The 18600-nt window shown below is 34.8% G+C and overlaps 1 protein-coding gene across 12 annotated transcripts in view; it reads left to right on the top strand.

Annotated features, from left to right (window-relative positions):
• The window catches only part of LOC102027621 (uncharacterized protein C10orf68 homolog), a 150739-nt gene that overhangs the window by 41513 nt on the left and 90626 nt on the right, over nt 1-18600 (top strand). For all 12 annotated transcript variants that reach the window (XR_001236623.1, XR_001236622.1, XR_001236619.1 and 9 more), the window contains one exon: nt 8358-8465. Coding sequence is in view for 7 of the 12 variants with exons in the window: in XM_013521466.1 (XP_013376920.1) it covers nt 8358-8465 (108 nt within the window). In the remaining 5 variants the exon portion in view is untranslated. The remainder of the gene's footprint in view (nt 1-8357; nt 8466-18600) is intronic.

Here is an 18600-nt window from a genome sequence, read left to right as displayed (position 1 = left end):
AAAAAAAAAAAAAAAAAAAAAACAACAGAAAAAGATGAGGTTGTGGATTCAAATTCTCAGCTCAAGACCAACATAAAAAACCTTGAAGTTTCTGTTTCTACTCTGAAAGAGACCTTTAACTTTTATAGCCTCAGTGTTGATGTTGCTGCAAGTAAAGTGTAGGATCTCATCTGATGAGTGATTGAATTAGAAAGCAAGCTGAATTCCCAGTCTTAGAGATGTCTACTATTGATTAGGAAAAGCTGGGGTCTTGAAAATGGCAATGAGAACGGGGGGCGGGGGGGAGGAACCTGATGAGGCAAAGGACATGATCCCCTAAACCAGTGGTGGCAAACCTATGGCACAAGTGTTATATTTCTTTTAAGACAAAAGATGTAAATGTATGAGTTACTTTTTCTATACTAAAACCTCAGTATTCAGGTTTGATTTCAGTGTTGGCACTTTGTGATAAATAAGTGGGTTTTGGGTTGCAGTTTGACACTTGGTCTCTAAAAGCTCTGCCACCACTGCCCTAAACTCTGCTGAGTCTTCCTTGCCATCAGAGTCAGCCTTTCCAGAGAGAGAGGTCAAGTAGGAGAAGGCTCCTTAGTTTTCCTACTCCACAGCTACACAGAGTAAACGTATACACATAGATCAACTCCTCCTGAGAGGAATCAGAAACTAGTTAAGAGAATCCTAACACATGAGGCAATACTCACACTGAAATGGGTAAGAAAGAGAAAGACTCATAGAAGTCTTTTACCTTCTTCTAGGTTGAATCCTAGAGAATTTTTTAAAGTTATTGTGAATAGAATTGTTTTCTTGATTTCTTTCTTGGCAGGTTCATTATTGGTGAATCAGAAAGCAATTGATTTTTACGTGTTAATTTTGTATCTGCCACTTTGTTCAATTTACTAGATCTGAGGGCATTCTGAAGGAGTTTTGAAGGTCTCAGAACCTCTCCTTATTGAAGTGGTCTTTCATGCCCTGCATCATTTTCCTTAATTCATTCGTCTGCTTGTTTGTGGTATCTTTGAGATTATTCATCATTTTAACAATTAATTAATTCTGCTGCTTATTTGTTTCTTCTTTGATCTTATTGCTAATTTTAAATAACAGTTTTTTAAAATTCCTTGTCTGGAATTTTGTCTACTTCAATATCTATGAGATTACTTTTTAGTTACAAATTTTTGGAGGCATGTTGATATCTTGTTTTCTCATGATTCTTGTGTTTTTCTGTTGAGGAAAGTAGATCATTTGAGACAGATGACCACCACCTCCATGTGAAGTATTTTTAGTAAGTGCTGTATGTATGTCTCTGCATGAAAGAACCCATGTAACCCATTCAAAGTACTAGCTTTAATCCTTAGCACTTGTTAGTGAGGAAAGACTAACTAGCACAACAACATGTATGGAAGCAACCATACAGATACATATAATTTAACTTATTTTTAAAAATTCTTGGGCCGGGGATGTAGCTCAGTGGCACAAGCACCTGCCTGGCAAGTGCAAGGTCCTGAGTTTGATTCCCAGTACAAAAAAAAAAAAAAAAAAAAAAAAATTCTCTAGTATTTCATTAGCCCAAGAAAAGAAACGCAGATTAGTATGTAGAATAGGCTAGAATAACAAAAACAAACAGTGGGCATTAATGATGATATTTTTATACATGGGAAGAAAGAGGAGGAAAGAGAAATGAGAAGTTATGAAAGAAGAAGAAAAGTAGAGATGGGAATAAAAATGGAAAGTTAGAAAAGAGATAAGGACATTGAATGCAATTAATGAAGTAACAGAAACACCAAATTAGAACACTATAAAACAACTCAATGTGAGAAAACATGACAAAACAGGGAGGAAAACTATAAAAGCAAGAGGAATACTAATACTCATACACACACACACACACACACACACACACACACACAGAAAAAAAAACACTTAGGTCCAATATTCTTTCTTGTGGGAGTATTTGTAATTGAGACAATTATTTTTCCCAGACCACTGTTGACATGCAAGACATAAGAAAGGTTGTGACTATCTTTTTCACCCCATAGTACTCCTTATCTTCTGTCTCAGTAGGAAAAACCATTTAGAGCCATGGGGTGGATGAGTCTGAGGTGAGCTTGTCAGTAGCAAGCCTGGATCACACTCCATATCTCAATGTTTTCCTTAAATGGGAATGAGCATGGAGGACATTTTTGGTCAGTCCACTTTCTCACACACAGACTATGGGCAGGTCTATGTTGTGGGCCAAACTCCAGGAAATCACTAGACCTTACTCTTTACAATGTCTGTGCTACCTACCTATGTTCTTTGGAGGTCTCTGAGGCCAAGCACCAGGGCCAGTGCTAAGAGCCTCACTGGGATGAACTCCTGTCCTGGCACAGTGTTCAAATAGCTGTTGTGTTTTGCTTCTTGGGTGTGAGGGGACTGTCCTTTGCTTGGTTAAATGTACTCATTGCGGCCAGCTGAGTTTCATGCTGTTTGTTATCACACTGCTGGAACCTGGTCTCCCATGACCCAGCCACTGGGTGTACAAGGGTGGCTGGGGTGGGGGTGGGGGTCCGTTTTCCTGTGATTGTAGTTTTTCTGTATCACAGTCACTGTCCTGTAGGGCCCAAGCTGATTCCTAAGGAGGATGCCCACTGACTTCTTAGAGAGGAGTGGCTGCTGTGTCCTAGGAAAATATAAAAACTGTGGGGTTTTTCTCTTTTCCATTGCTGCCTACATAGCCAAAGCAAGTTACTTAAGATAACTCCCCATCCAGATTCTGTCTGAATCCATCTCCTTGAAAGCTGCCAAGCAAAGTTAGAGGGGGCTTCTGACGTGGCTGCCTGTCCCCATACTTGATAATTATCATACTTGTCCCTGGCGGAGCTCACATGTGCTCACCAGGCTGCGCATCTGTCTGTCTGGTAGCAAATCAGCATTTAGGCCTATGCTGCAGGGTCCCTCCCTCATGGAGTGGCTTTTTATTCAGTGTATGTGTTGCTTCTGCTGCTTTACTTATCTTTCTAGATACCAGTATTTCCGGCGTTTGCCTGCTTACTTGCTCATTCAAGTTGCAATCCAGCAATTTCCTGTGGTCTCCTGTCTCCTCATGGAGCTGCACGCCATTTGGTTTGCTTGAATATTCTTGAGTGTCTTGTGAGTGCTGCCTGCTTTTAGTCTGCTGCTACCTTGCTCCTAGTGTGGTGTTTCTTGCTGCTGTTCTGTGTTCTTATTTTTGTCTTCCGTTGTTCTTCTATTTTGTATGGTTTTTAAAAATTAATTTTAACTGATATATAAAGATGTAGGATTTATACCTATAAATGGTATAACTGATACCTCAATAAACATTATGTAATGCTTAAATCAGCCTAAGCTGTCTTCTCAAAGATATAAATCATTTCTTCATAGTGAACGCTTTCAAAGTCCTTTCCTCTAGTTTGTTGAATTGTATAGTGCATTATTATTACCTGTGGTCACCTTTCTGTGCAATAATACACCAAAATTTCTTGGTCCTATCTAAATGTGACTTAGTACACACTGACCTAACCTTCTTCTATCTTCTTTCCTTCCTGTTTCCCAAACCTCTGGTAACCTTGTGCTTTCTATAACATCAACTTTTTATTTTTACATATGAATGAGATAATGCAGTATTTCTATGCCTGTCTTAGTTCACTTAATATAATGATCTCAAGTTCCATTTTCATGTTTCACAAATGACAGGATTTCATTTGCTTTGTGGTTGTTTCATTCTGTAAGTGTATCACATTTTCTTTATTCATCAGTTTGTGAATACCTCAATTGTTTACATTTCTTGGATATTGTGAATAATTCTGCAATGAGCATAGGAGTACAAATGTGTCTTTGATATACTGATTTCATATGATAGTTCTATTTTTAATCTTTTAGAAACTTCCATGCTGTTTTTTATGATGGCTATATTAATTTACATTTCTACCAACAGCATACAAGCATTCCTTTTTTATCACTTCCTTGCTTCAGGACAATGGAGAGGGCAATTTTTTTTTTTTTTTCACAAGAGTACAGGAAATAAAAAGCAAAAAGTAGAGAAATAGGACTACATTAAACAAAAAAGGTTTTGTCCAGCAAAAGAAACAATCAGATCACTAAGGGACTGGCTTTTTTTGAAGATTCAGGACTCCTCAGACAGTGGGAATGGATTTTCTTCAGCTGGTAGCACACCAGCTAAACTCACTGTGGAAAAATTGAGTGGAACCAAATTCTATCCCAGCAGGCAGTTAATTCCTGAAAGTTCTCTTGGTGACCAGTGAGTAAAGCTTAAGCATCCAGTGCAACAAAAGCGATACAATTACCGTTCTGAAATGTCTGACCTTTTAACAGCAAAGAGTCGGAGTATGAGGGAAAATGGCAGCAAACAATATCAAGACTCACCTAATCAAAACAAAAGAACAAATGGGACCCATAGTCAGCCAGCAAAGCATCAGAACCTCTTGATGAAGTGTGAAAAGAAACTACGTCCATGAAACCTTCAGGATAACTCTGAAGCAGTTGCTGTGTATGACTTGTCTTGCTCCACAGAGGAGCAGTTGCTAGAACATCCTGAAAATGCCATGTAATGGAAATTGCAAGTTTCCCCTTTCATCCAGAACCTTTTTGAATTTCAAATTTGACCATAATGCTATAATGAAAATCTGAAACCTCTGATGGCAGCAGATGTATTGTAGAAGTCTCAAGATCAGAGACCTGTTGGATTTGAGTGGTTGTCCCAGAAGCCTTACCTTTCTTGGGTGTTTTAAAGAAATGTTAGGGAGGCAATATTTCTGAAGAGTTTTTTTTTGTTTTTTTTTTTTTTTTTCAGAAGAGAAAGTAGAAATGAGTTTGTAGTGTAAATGCAGTATAACCTTTTATGCAGCTTTATCTTTTCAGTGTTTGGAACAAGATTTAAGTTGCTTTTTTTTTTTTTTTTGAGGGTGTTTATTATGTGTTAATGTTGGTCTTATTTTGTATTCCCATCAAGAAAATAGTGTTTGAGTCAACAGTAAGTAACTAAGTTAGTGCGAAGGTCTACTACCCAGTACAGTGATGTCACTAATTGTTTACTTACATGAAATTTCAAAAGGAAACTCGAAATTTCCAATTAGTAAATAAACATAAGAGTTGAAATGTCACACACACCAAGATTGCTGCTCATCTGTTGGTGTGGCATTTTGCTAATTTCTTTGCGTGTAAGCACTGAGGCTCTCTAGTCCTCCTGCTTGTAGTTTTGTTGAAAGAATTTATTTAGAACCAACATCTATAATATAACATTCATGTGCAGATGAACTCTTAACACTTCATAAAGACAAAGTCTGCAGTCTGAGAGAGATCATGTTGACATGGAGTTGATGCTGTAATATTGAGTTGTACAGTATGCAGTCAGTAAACCTAAAGCCTAAAGCAGAGCATGGAGCCAAGATTTAGCAGTTATTTTGGATCATGTATTTACCCAACCCTTTGTATAATGATTTTGCTCTTGTGAAAATTTCATATATATTCCAGTATAAATATGTATGGAAAACTGACATTATTAGTTTTACATTGCATATCAGTGTTGATCTATAGTAAATGATGTTATAGTGGGTTCTAGTTGGCAGTAGTAGTGGACAATGACATGTATAGAGCAGCCCCTGGACAATGGAGTCAGAAGAAATGGGTTATGCAGTCTACTCAAGTACAGTTAAAGCATTTCAATAGGGGAAAATCAGAACGTGGAAATAATATGCATAACTCAATCCTAGGAATGTATTTTGCTCCTTTGGGATTCATAAATCGCAATAAAAATGGCAATAGCTATTTTAAGAAGGATTTCAGTTATAATTAAGGACACTCACCAGAACTTTAGGGAGATGATACTGTTTTGGCTGCATCTGACCTCACTGAAGATTTTTCTTGGAGGATGGGAGAGTGGAGTGTGGAGTGTTTGATGTGCATGTGTGCAACTATCATGGGAGTTTTACAAATCTTTCTGCAAGTGTCATCCACAAAATATAACACTGCTTATAAATGTTACTGTAGAAATCTTTATTCTGTGTAGGCAGCCTACTTTGCCCTACACAACTTTTAAAAGAAAAGCTATTGTAAGGAATTCACTTGGTATTACCACTTTGCTTTAACTTGTAAGTGACTCTACTTTAAAGGAGAAATTGTACTTATTATTGAAAGTGTCATTCTTGGTGCTAAGCAGAAGAATGCATAATTGTAACAGAGTGTTTAGAATCAGGTTCTCCATAATCCTACTACATTTTTTTGAGATGGGATACTGCTATGTAGTTCAGGCTAACCTTGAACCCACTATGTAGCCCAGGCTGACCTTCAGCTCACAGCAATCCTCTTGCTTCTGAAGTCATGGGATTATAGTTGTGTGCCACCAAGCCCAGCTAATCCTAGATTTTGTAATGTGATTGATTTGTGAATCCTTGTGTAACCTGTGCTTTTTAATACATTTTATGATTGCATTTGAAAATTCTTCGTTGTTGTTGTTGGGTGTTTTGTTTTGTTTTGTTTTGTTTTGTTTTGTTTTGTTTTTTCAGAAATACAGCTGCTTTGCTTGGCTGTCTTTGAGCTATATTTGTATTGGTCTCACCACTCCAGATTTCTGTTAATTTGTTAAGGAAGTGAAATCTCAGTTTGCCAAGCAAATGAATCATTTTCATGCCTTTACTATCATCTGCAATCCATCTAATTTTTAGAGGTTTTTTTTAGCATGTAACACTTGTTTTTCCTTTTTAAATGAATACTTTTTTCAGTCTTTCCAGTACCAGTAGAGTTGTATTTTTCAGCTCCCAATACTAAAAAGCAAAAAGGATTAGTTACCAAAGTACGGTTTCTAATGTGGTTGAGCATTTTGAAGAACTAAAAAATTATCTTTTTAATTACAGTAGTTATGATTTTGTCCTGCTTCATTTAAAGCACTGGGGAACAAAATAAAGTTATGGTTGGGATACAATTATGATAACTTTAGGTATTTAACTCTCTTCATAGGTTGAGGTAAAACATATTAAAAGATGGGTTAAGATTTATATGTATGATGTGATTTAACTGTGCAGAATAAATGTTTAAGTGGCTGTGCCTGTTTTGTGTACATCTGTTATTCCTTCTCCACATTCAGGTTACCTTGAGACAGACTATGCTTAGAACAAGACTAAATTTTTTAAAAAAGTAGTTTAGCATGGTTTGAAGGAATCATATGATAAAGAAGTATGCTAAATATGCAATAATTTACTTCTGTTGAGTGCTGCATTTTAAGAATCTAGATGAGAAGAGTAGTTACAGCTTCATTATTTTTATTTGTTTGAGAAACAGAGAGATCTTTATATTCTCATTTTAAATGTTCTTATGTTGCTGCCATGTGTGTGCTGAAGTATAATGCACTGTGATCTTGCTTTTCATATTTTTGTAGATGCTTTTAATAATTTACAGGATGTTAAACAAATTGTTTTTGTACTTAATTATTGTAATCCAAATGGTAAGGATGCAGTTTACATTCTTTCTAAAACAAAAAAGAAGGAAAGAGAAAAATTTAAGAAATACTAGATGGTTTTAGGATTTGATGCCTTCCTGAGATGTGAGCCTTTGGAAAGGTCTGAAACCCTAATAGCTCTTTGGTAGCAAGGTGAAATTTGATTTTAATAGGTTAAAAATTAAGTTCAAGTTTTGTACTAATATATAAAGAATAAAGTCTACTAATGCTGTCAGAGGATTTTTTAGTTAATGCTTGCTGTTTTGAGCTTTGAATATCATTATTTTTGTATCAGTTAGTAAATGTAGATAACATATATATATATATACATATATATATATATGGCAGTTTAATGCTACAAGATTAGCTTCTACTTTTTATTTTGAAGTCTTTAGTACTTTGTGCGTATTGGCAAATAAAAATAACTCATATCTAAGTAAAAAAGAAAAGAACAAGTGTTCGCCATTTCACCTCTGGTCTTCATGCCACCCCAATTTTAATGGAATTTATTTCATTCCAATTACATGCTTAGTCCTAGTAGACACTTGAGTTTATCTAAGAGAACTAATTAATTCCTATTTTTTGCACATAATAACAATACAACTTTTAAAAATATAATTTTTCTAACATCTGTTAGAGGGTGTTACAATACCTACTTCAATTTTCTGAGAGTTAAATAACACCATTTGAAAAGTTCTTATTAATGTAATAACCTTGTATTATAGCTATTTTGTAAGCATTGTAAATTATTTAACATTTGTATTCAGTTGAGCAGCTAGTACATCAAATTTTAAGGAAAATAAGGTTAAATGATTGTAAGATAAAATGTATCTGTTAATGTTAGACAGTATATTTTACCTCAAAAAATTACATCCTTTAAATGAACTAATCAGGCAATCTGTTATTTTTATAGCTAAATATGAAGTGGCCTCTCAACTGCCAGTTACATCAGAAAATCTTCCAGCATTGCATCCAACAATTGGTGACATAATATCTCACTTTGACATGGACAAAGTAGTTGGTAAGATTTATGTTTGGACACAATAGAACACAGTCAGTTAAGGTATTCAATTGTATTATTCTACTTATTTAAAAATAAAAACAATAAGCCAGGCATGGTAGCATACGCCTGTAATCCCTTCATTCCAGAGACTGAGGTAGGAGGATTGCTGTGAGTTCGAAGACAGCTTGGGCTACAAAGTAAGTTCAAGGCCAGTCTGAACTGCATAATGAAACCCTGTGTCACAAAAAAGGCATAAATAAATAAATAAATAATAAAAACAATAGGAAATTTTAAAAAGTTATAACCATTCTCAACTTATTATATTCTTATCATATTATATTCTTATCACTTATTCTGTATATTAATATGTAGATTTAATGTGCTTTTTACTCTATCAAATAACATTTAATACTTAGTATATTTCTCTTTACTTGTTCATGAAACAATAGAATGGCTTTTCTATACATTACAAATGTTTATAATATACAGTAGACACTCTCTTATTAGTTCCTTGAGAACATCATTTTCATTAGCCAACATGTTTTCACCATCTTCAACCACCAGCAGTACGTGCATGACTGTCCCATCAGGTGGCTTGTACCACTGGTGGTACAAATAGCTCTAATCACTTTTATTGGTCTTTTTACTAGTAAAATTAATACAAATTCTATGAGTGAACCAAATCTAATTAGTTGCATGAATTCTAATAATTACTGTACAAATATAAATAGTAATTAATATTATTACCAATTATCACCAATTTGGGCTGGGGATTTAGCTCAGCAACACAGTGCCTGCCTGGCAAGCGCAAGGTCATGAGTTCAATTCCCAGTACTGGAAAAAAAAAAAAACAATTATTATCAATTTAAAAAATAATAATCAACAAATTATTTCACGAAATTAAAAAAAATTTAATTATATTCAAGAATTTCTTTAAAATATTTTGTACATAAAGGCTACTGATTTGTTCATAGTACCCAAAGTGTCATACACATTTGAGTTTTGGGGATGACAGTGGCACCTATATTTTTAGAAAGCAGCTCAAGCAGGTAGAACAACTGAATTCAAATCAGAGCCACCTGGCATAGACATACAAATTACAGCCCCATGTGAATGTGTTTGTATCCCACTTTTGCAAAGAGATAGATCAACAAGGCACCAAAAATCAATACATATCACAACTGAATCACACCCTTAAATATATACACTAATAGATGTCTACAAAATAGATACTACTACAACAAAGTATACATTCTTTTCTGAAGCCCGTGGTACATTCTCCAAAATAGATCATGTACTGGTCCAGAAAACCTGCTTAAGTAAGTATAAAAGAATTGAATCACCCACATTTTTATTATCCGACCACTATGCAAAGAAAAGAGAAATCAACTAAGAAACTGCAGAAAATTTACAGTTACTTGGAAACATAGTAACACCTGAATGCCTAATGGGTTACGGAAGATATTAAACAATTTATGGAAGATAATAGCAGTGCCTGTACAATACACTGGAATTTATGTGACACAGTGAAAACAGTCCTAACAAGAAAGTTCATTGCTTGCAGTCAGTGCTCACATTATGAAAAGAAAACAACTCAAATAAATAACCTAATGAGGAACCATGAGATGTTTGAAAAAAAATTCAAGTCCAAACCAGAATTGGGAGAAATGATAAAAGTAAGAGGAGAAATCAATGAAATTGAGGCTAAAAAACAATATACAGAATGAACAAATCTGAAGAGCAGATTCCTTAAAATAAACACACACACACACACACACACACACACACATGCACACGCGCACACACACACACACACACACACACATTGATAATCCCTTAGCCAGCCTGTCAAGAGAAAGTGAGGAAAGACTCACATCAGTGCAAGTAGAAATGAAAAAGGTAAAAACACAACAGATACCATTGAAATCTAGATGATAATAACTACTACAAAAAATTGTATTCCACCAAGTTGGGAAACCTTAAAGAAATGAACAAATTCCTAAACTCATACAAATTATCAAAGCTAACCCCAAATGACACAAAAATGTTTAACAATCCAATAACAAGTGATGAAATTGAGACAATAATAGAAAAAACCTACCAACTAAAAAAGTTCAGGACCTGATGTATTCACTGCTGAATTCTATAAAGCATTTAAGGATTTATATCACCAGTACTCCTCAAACTCTTTAATGAAATTGAAAAGGAGTACTTCCCAAGTCATTTATGGATGCTGACATCACTGTGATTCCAAAACCAGACAAAAATTCAGCTAATAAAGAAAACTGCAAGTCAGTCTCCATAACATAGATGCAAAAACCCTCAACAAAATTTAGCACACATTAAGACTCAGACTACTGGGGCTGGGGATTTAGCTTAGCGGCGCATCGCCTGCCTGGCAAGCACAAAGTCGTGAGTTCGATTCCCGCTACCAGAAAAAAAAAAAAAAAAAAAGACTCAGACTACTAAGAATAAAGGCAAAACTAATGCTGTTTATTATCAAGCAAGATTAGTGATGTCACCCATATACCCTTGGTACCATTAGATCAATATTACCTAAGTGATCATACTTGCAATCTTATTGGTTAATCATAATTTTGACCTATGTACCACCTCATGATTTTGCTCTATAAAATTTCCTTTAAGAGAAGGGCTCACTGGCAACCCATTTAGGACCCCTCCTATGCCTATTTCTCATTCCCAATTCCTATTTCCCCTTCTTTTTCCCCAATAAGTTTTCCTACTTTTAACCTGAAAAAAAATTAGAGCAAAGAATGCAACACATCATTAAAAATGTCATACATTTTGTCACATCATGACAAAAATGTCATCATACATCATGACTAAGTATGTTGCATCCCAGATGTTATGGTTTGTGTCTGCATGTCCCCGCAAATCCTCATGCAGTCATGGGGTGGGCTTCTAGGATTTGTGATTGATTCATGATCCAATGCTGGGATTATGGGTGTGAGTACTACACTCACCTGGGGTGGATAGTTTGCATACAGTGTAAGGGAGGGAAGGAGGCTGCTTGCTGCCATTCCTCCTTTTGCTCTTGTTGCTTTGTTGTTCTGCAACCATGAACTGTTGCCCTCTGCCACATTACTAGCATACAGGCTCTTGAAGTAAGTATTTTTTTAAGTTCTATGGTTAGGCTTCGTCCTCGGTAGTGAATAAAAGACAACTGATGTTTACAACTCCAATTTAAGAGTTGAAGTAAGTATTGATGATCTTCTGGATTTCTGTATGATCTGTTGTGATTTCACCCTTCTTGTTCCTAATTGCATGGATTTGAGCCATTTCATTCCTTTTTTTATACAGTTGGCTAAGGGTTTGTCAGATGTAATCTTTCAAAGAACCAACTTTGATTCACTGATTCTTTGTATTGTTTTCTTAGTCTCATTGCATTAATTTCTGCTTTGATCTTTATAATTTCCTTCCTCATACAGGTTTTGCGCTAGACTTACTCTTCTTTTTCTAGAAACTTGAAGAGCAAAATTAGGTTATTTGAGCTTGCTCTGTTTTTCTGATATGGGAATTCACTGTTATTAAATTTCCCTCATAGGACCGCTTTCATTGCATCCCATAAGCTACACTATGTTGTATTGGAATTATCATTTAATTATAGAAACTGTCTAATTTCTTTAATTTCTTCTGTGACCTATTAGTGGTTCAGGAGGGTGTTATTTAATTTCCATATGTTTCTGTGGTTTCTTTTGCCATTTATTTCTAATTTCATTGCACTATGGTCCAATAATATGCATGGGATAATTTCAATTCCTTTGCATTGACTTAAGCATGTTCTGTGAGCTAGTATGTAGTCTCTTTTGGAGAACATCCTATTTGGAGCTGAGAATAATGTGTATTCTAATGTTGTGAGGTAGAACATTCTGTAGACATCTACTAAGTCCATTTGTTTGAAGGTTTGGTTCAGCTCTGATAGTTGTTGATTTTTTGTCTAGATCTATTTTTTGACCATTACAATAGTATCAGTGCTTGATTTTTCATGTCCATTAATATTTGTGTTATATAGTTGGTTGTGCTGGTATTTGGTACATATACACTTATGACTGTTATCTCTTCCTCTTGGAATGTTACATTAACAAATATGAAGTGACCTTCTTTGTCTCTCCAGTCCTAGCTTGAAATTCACTCTGTCTCCAAACACAAAAGCTACCCCTACTTCTTTCCAGGTTCCTGTTGCATGGAATATTGTTTTCCATCCTTGACATTCAGTGATTATAACTAACACATATTAACTTACCCTTATCATGTTATTTTCCTGTTGTTGGTTCCCTTTTTTCACCTTCTGTTTAATTGTTTGCCTTACCTGCTAAATTCATTCTATTGGTGTTCATGTAATTGTAGTCTTTATTATCTCTTTTTTGAATATATTTCAGAACATTTTGTGTTTTTTTTGTTTTTTGGGTTTTTTTTTTTGAGATACAGCAAATAAAAACATAGATGTTTATTTCAGGTAAACAACACATACAGTTTTTAAGAACAAATATGTCCCAGGCAACATTGAACATTTACTTGGAGCATGTTATCCTAAATAGTTGTTCGTTGCTTATATAAAGTTCAAATTTAACTGGACGTCCTGTATCTTATCTGACAACCCAGGGTTGGGAGCAGCTGGCCCTGCTGCTAGGGCACTTGGGTTTGGTTTCAGTCTCAGTGTCACCTCTGTTAGGGACCTGCCATTCCTGCACCTCTGCATGTAAAAATCTCTTGGTGTTCTATAATGTCTACACATATTTCTATGGGCTCTTAAATTTGTATACCCGAATGGTAGTAGACAAACTGAAATAAATTCATTTATTTACAAATGAATGGTGATTAGCTCCCTTTGGTGACACTGCCCAGTGTAAAGAAACAAGTGCTCAGTGACAGTGGACAATAGTCCCCACCTGTGCTGTTCTAATGAAACAATTTTCTGGTTTTTTTTGAACCTGGAATTGAACTCAGGTCAGAACATTTTGGAATGCTGGTGATATATTCCTTCAGGTGCTGTTTGTCATGAGAGTATTGTATTTCTCCATCAATTTTGAAAAATAGTTTTGTGGGGTACACCAATCTGGGTTGGCCATTGTTTTCTTCTAGGGCTTGAAATACTTCACACCAAACTCTTCCTGATTTAAGTGTCTGTGTTGAGAAGTCTTCTATTATTTGATGGGCCTTCCTTTATAGGTGATTTATTTCTTTTCTCTAACAGCTTTTAACATTCTCCTCTTGTGTTGAATTTCTGGAATCCTGACTATTGTATGCCTTTGTGCAGATCTTTTTATTATGCCTAATCAGAGTTCCGTATGTCTCACTTAACTGTACATCAAATTGTTTTTCCATGGTTGGGGTGTTTCCTGCCATTACTTCTATGAACAGGTTTTTCTTTCTGTCATTTGAACTATCTCCTGCTTTTGCAATGATTCTAATAAATCTTATGATCTTCTTTGGAACCTCTAGCAGCAATTGAATTGATTTTTCATGGTCCTTACGTATTTTTAAGAAATCTTTCTTTCTGTGATTGCTAACCACAAACCTCTCTTCTAGATCTGATATTCTGTTCTCACATTGGTTCACTCTGCTGTGTATACTTTCAGTAGAATTTCTAATCTCCTGGATATCTGTTTGAATATGTTTCATAGATTCCATTTATTTCCTATATTAAGCATTAATTGTTTCCATCATTTTCCTAAGCTTCTCTATTTTTATAATCTGTTTCTACTCAAGACTCACTAAGCATGCCCTTTATTATGGTGATCATCACTTTAATTATCTGAGAAATTATTTCTAATTTGATTGTTTCTTAGAATCTGATTCATTTGCTTTGTTACTTCCATTGTTGCCTTCTAAGGGAGTTCATGTGGATGGCTTTCAAATTATTCCACCTCAGTGCCCATTTGGTTTGCCCTGGGTGAGCTGGAAGTCTTGGGCTGCATCCTGCTTCCATGTCTTCTCATCCTCTATTTTTTTAAGTTTAGATTTTGCTTTGATGATTCTAAACTGTTTATGATAGGCAACTCTATTGCCGGTATCAACAATGCCACAGGAACCAACCACTCCTCAGAGATGTCTTCCAGGTGTAGTTGACCCTTGGCTCCTGAGTCTGTTGCAAGGTCCCACATTTTCAATTTATTGGGGATGAGAAGTTGCTGCCTATTTGGCCCTACCCCTGGTTCTTTGATACTGGCTATAGTATTGGTTATGACCCTCAGCCAATTTCAGTTTTGGTGTACAAGGGAGAACAGGTGACCAGAACAACAACATCACCTTGGGTTAAGTAATACAATCAGCAATAACACTAGCATCAAGCACAGGCTAGAAAATTACAGCCTATGGTAACTTATATTTTGCCACTTTTAACTAATGAACAAGATTTATAGCTATATAACAAAATCTAAACCAAACCAAAGTTGTGTAGAGTAAATATCCCCTCAATGAAGCAATTTTCCCCTGAGAGGAGAGAATTTAAAGGGGGCAAAAGGAAAAAATGGAGAAATAGAAAAGATCAGGAAATGCAGAAAGAGATTAAAAGTAGGGCTGATGGACAAAGGAAGACTCAACAAGGTTTGGGAAACCATCAGAAAAGGAACGAAAGAAAGAAAAAAGAAAGAACCAAGAACAGACCAAATCAATATGAACAGCAAAAACTAGAAATAGTGTTCACACTCATATAAAAACAAGAATAACCAATCAAGAAAAAAAAGTCATAGAATAATAAATGATAGCATGTCTGTATAAAAAAATGAACACTTCTATATTGTTGGTGGTAATATAAATGAGAATGTACAACCATTATGGGAATCAGTATGGAGGTTTCTCAACTAAAATTAGATATTCCATATTACATAGTTATTCCCATTCTACGTATCTTCCCCAAAGTGCTAAATGCATCATATTACAGTAATACTTTCATACTTATGTTTATAGCAGAACAATTTATAATAGATAATTACTGGAAGTAGCCTGTACGCCCATCAACAGATGAATGGATAAAGAAATTGAGTATCGGGCCAGGGATATAGCTCAGTGGCATAGTCCCTGCCTGGCAAGCACAAGGTCATGAGTTTGATTCCTAGTACCAAACAAAAAAAAGAAAGAAAATGTGTATTGATGCATAGTGTAATATTACTTGACTATAAAGGATAAATTTGAAATGTTAAGAAAATGGATACCTGGAAAATGCAGTGTTGAGTGAAATAAATCAGACACACAAGCTTAAACACCATATGATATTTGTCATTTCAACAACATAATGTATAAAGGAAGAGCAAAATAAATGCTGGGAGGATGGAAATAAGGAGATAGATCTCTTGCAAATGAGAAAGGGTCCAAGAAACTGGAGGAGGGGGATAGAGGAAGTAAGAAGAATTAAGATAACCAATGTACAGGAGCCTAATAACCACAATAAATCTAAACATTATATGTCATAAACACACATAGTAATAACAATAATAATGAAAATAGGGAAAGAGGGTTTAGAGCTGGAAGGAGGTGGGTGGGTAGGAAGGAGAAGAGGATTTAAAAAAAAGAAACTTGCTGAATTATGTACATGTACTTACTCTCCAAGATAAATGTAAATTTCATGTACAGCAAATGTATTCTAATAAAACTTTAAGAATTTAAATGGTCAAAGGCATAAACACAACCAAAAAAGAACCTCTTCATGACATATCATAATTAAAATTACATGAATTCACCAAAAGTACAAAGTAATAAAAAGCTGTTAGAGAAAATACAAGTAAAATATAAAGCAAACCTAGTAAAGTAATTGTGGATTTCTCAGCACAAACCTTAAAGAGCAGGAGAGTGTGGAGAAAAACTTCTCAAGTCATAAAGACGACCTTGTCAACCAAGACTTTGTATCCTACAAAACTAGCCTTCAAAATTGACAGAGAAGTTAAGACTTTCCACAATAAAGAAATCCTAGAGAAGGACATGGTGACCACACCATCACTGCCAAAAACTGCTTGAAGAAGGCCTAGACAGAGACAGGGTGGCTACCAGCACCAGAGAACACAAAGGAAAGTATACATCTAACTTAGTAGGAAAAATATAAAGGAATCAGCAGTGGAAAACTAATGCAATTGCAGGATTCAATAAACACTTTACAGTATTAACTGTCAATAGTGATAGTCTCAGCTCCCCACTCAAAAGACACAGACTGGCAGATATAATTTAAATCAAAGTGCAAGTATGTATCACCTATAGGAAACACACCTCCTCCAAAAGGAAGTACATAGTCTAAAAGTGAAAGAGTGGAAAAATTATAGTCCATTCAACTGGAGCCCACAAGCAAGAGTAGTTGTCTTATTTTCAGACACAGTAGACTTCAAGCCAAAATTGGTTAAAAGAAGTGTTGACTACTATATCTTCTAAAGGGAACAATTCAACAAAAGGAGAAAACAATTGTAAATAACTGTGCACCAAATTTTAGCCCACCCAACTTCATGAATTAAAAACTTAGAGGACTGATAGACACTAATGTAATAATAGTGGAAAATCTCAATACATGACTCTCACAATTAGGTCAACCATACTCACCCCCCCAAAAAATTGAAGAAACATCAGAGTTAAGCCACTGAACAAATTAATGTAATAAACATCTACATTCCATCCAACAACAGACTATACATTTTTTTTCTCAGCAGCACATGAAACTTTTTCCAAAATAGATCATATTTTAGGCCATAAAACATTCTTAAATAAATACAAACAATTGAAATAATCCCTCATACTATCATCTTGTATAATAAAGCTAGAAATAAACATCAAAATAAGCCACAGATCTACACAAATACATGGATATTGAATAATATATCATTGAATGATCAATGGGCCACAGTGTAAATCAGGGATGAATTTCAAAGTTCTTAAAATCCAATGAAAACTGAAGCACAATGTACCAAGCCCTGTGGGACACAGTGAAAGCAGTTTTTAGAGGAAAGGTTATGGCTGTGAATGCACACATAAAAATAGAGCAATCCCAAATAAATAGCTTGATTATACATCTTAAGGTACTGGAAAAATAAGAACAATGCAAATCTGAAACAAATAAAAAGAAAGAAATTATATAATTCAAAACAGAAATTAACAAAATTGAGACTAAAAATATACAAAAGATCAGTGAGTCAAAGATTTCCTTTTTTGAAAAGATATGAAATGGACTTAACAAAAAGAAAAAAAGATCCCAGCAAAACATCTCCTGAAAATTGATAAGCTAAATGCTGAAATCTGTAAAGAAGTTATTAGAGGGCTGGGGATTTAGCTTGGTGGCACAGCTCCTGCCTGTGAGCAAGGTCGTGAGTTTGATTCCTGGTACCAGGAAAAAAAAAACAAAAAAAAAAGTTAATAGAGCCCAAATGTGAAGAAAAAACATACTAAATATCAGGTTATATTATAAAGATGCAATTATTTAACTAGTGTGATACTGGTACATTAAACAAATGAATAAATTTGTGAATGGAACAAATTATTGTAAGAAACAGGCTTGTATGTAATATTGACAAAGAAGAAAGTATATAATCAATGTAAAATAACTTCTTTTCAAAATAGCTCTATTCATATGCATATTATAAAGTAATGCTCTCAGAAATAACATAAGAAAATATATTATTGTCTTTGGATTAGGTAAAGAATGCAATAAACATTAAATCTAAATGTGGTTTTTGGGGTTGGGGATTTAGCTCAGTGCTACAGCACCTGCCTGGCAAGCACAAGGTCATGAGTTCAATTGCCGGTACTGGAAAAAAAAAATAAATAAATAAATAAATGTGGTTTTTAATTTAACTACATTAAAAATTTATATTCATGAAAAGATGATTTATATTCATGAAAATCTCTATTAAGAGATTTTAAAAATAACATTCTAGATTGGGATATTATTTTGCAGCAAAAATACTATACAGAATGCTTTCATCCTGAATATTTAAAGAATTTCTAACAAAGCAATAAGAAAAAATGAAAACTCAATAGGAAAATGGGCAAAAATAATAATAAAAGATATCTAAATGAGTCATAGCCATTTGAAAATGTTTGAACTTGGTAATGAGAAGAACTGGGGCTTAAGTCACAAAGAGATAGAAATAGACACCTGAGGACTTAGAACGCATGAACCAGTTTCTAAGAGACTTCCAGGAAAACAAAGCTGCCA

The sequence above is a fragment of the Chinchilla lanigera genome, unplaced genomic scaffold, assembly GCF_000276665.1.
Source record: "Chinchilla lanigera isolate Chin_1 unplaced genomic scaffold, ChiLan1.0 scaffold00061, whole genome shotgun sequence".
Taxonomy (NCBI): Eukaryota; Metazoa; Chordata; class Mammalia; order Rodentia; family Chinchillidae; genus Chinchilla; species Chinchilla lanigera.
The sequence above is the reverse complement of the archived record's forward strand: the minus strand, read 5'-3'. Positions and strand labels throughout refer to the sequence as shown.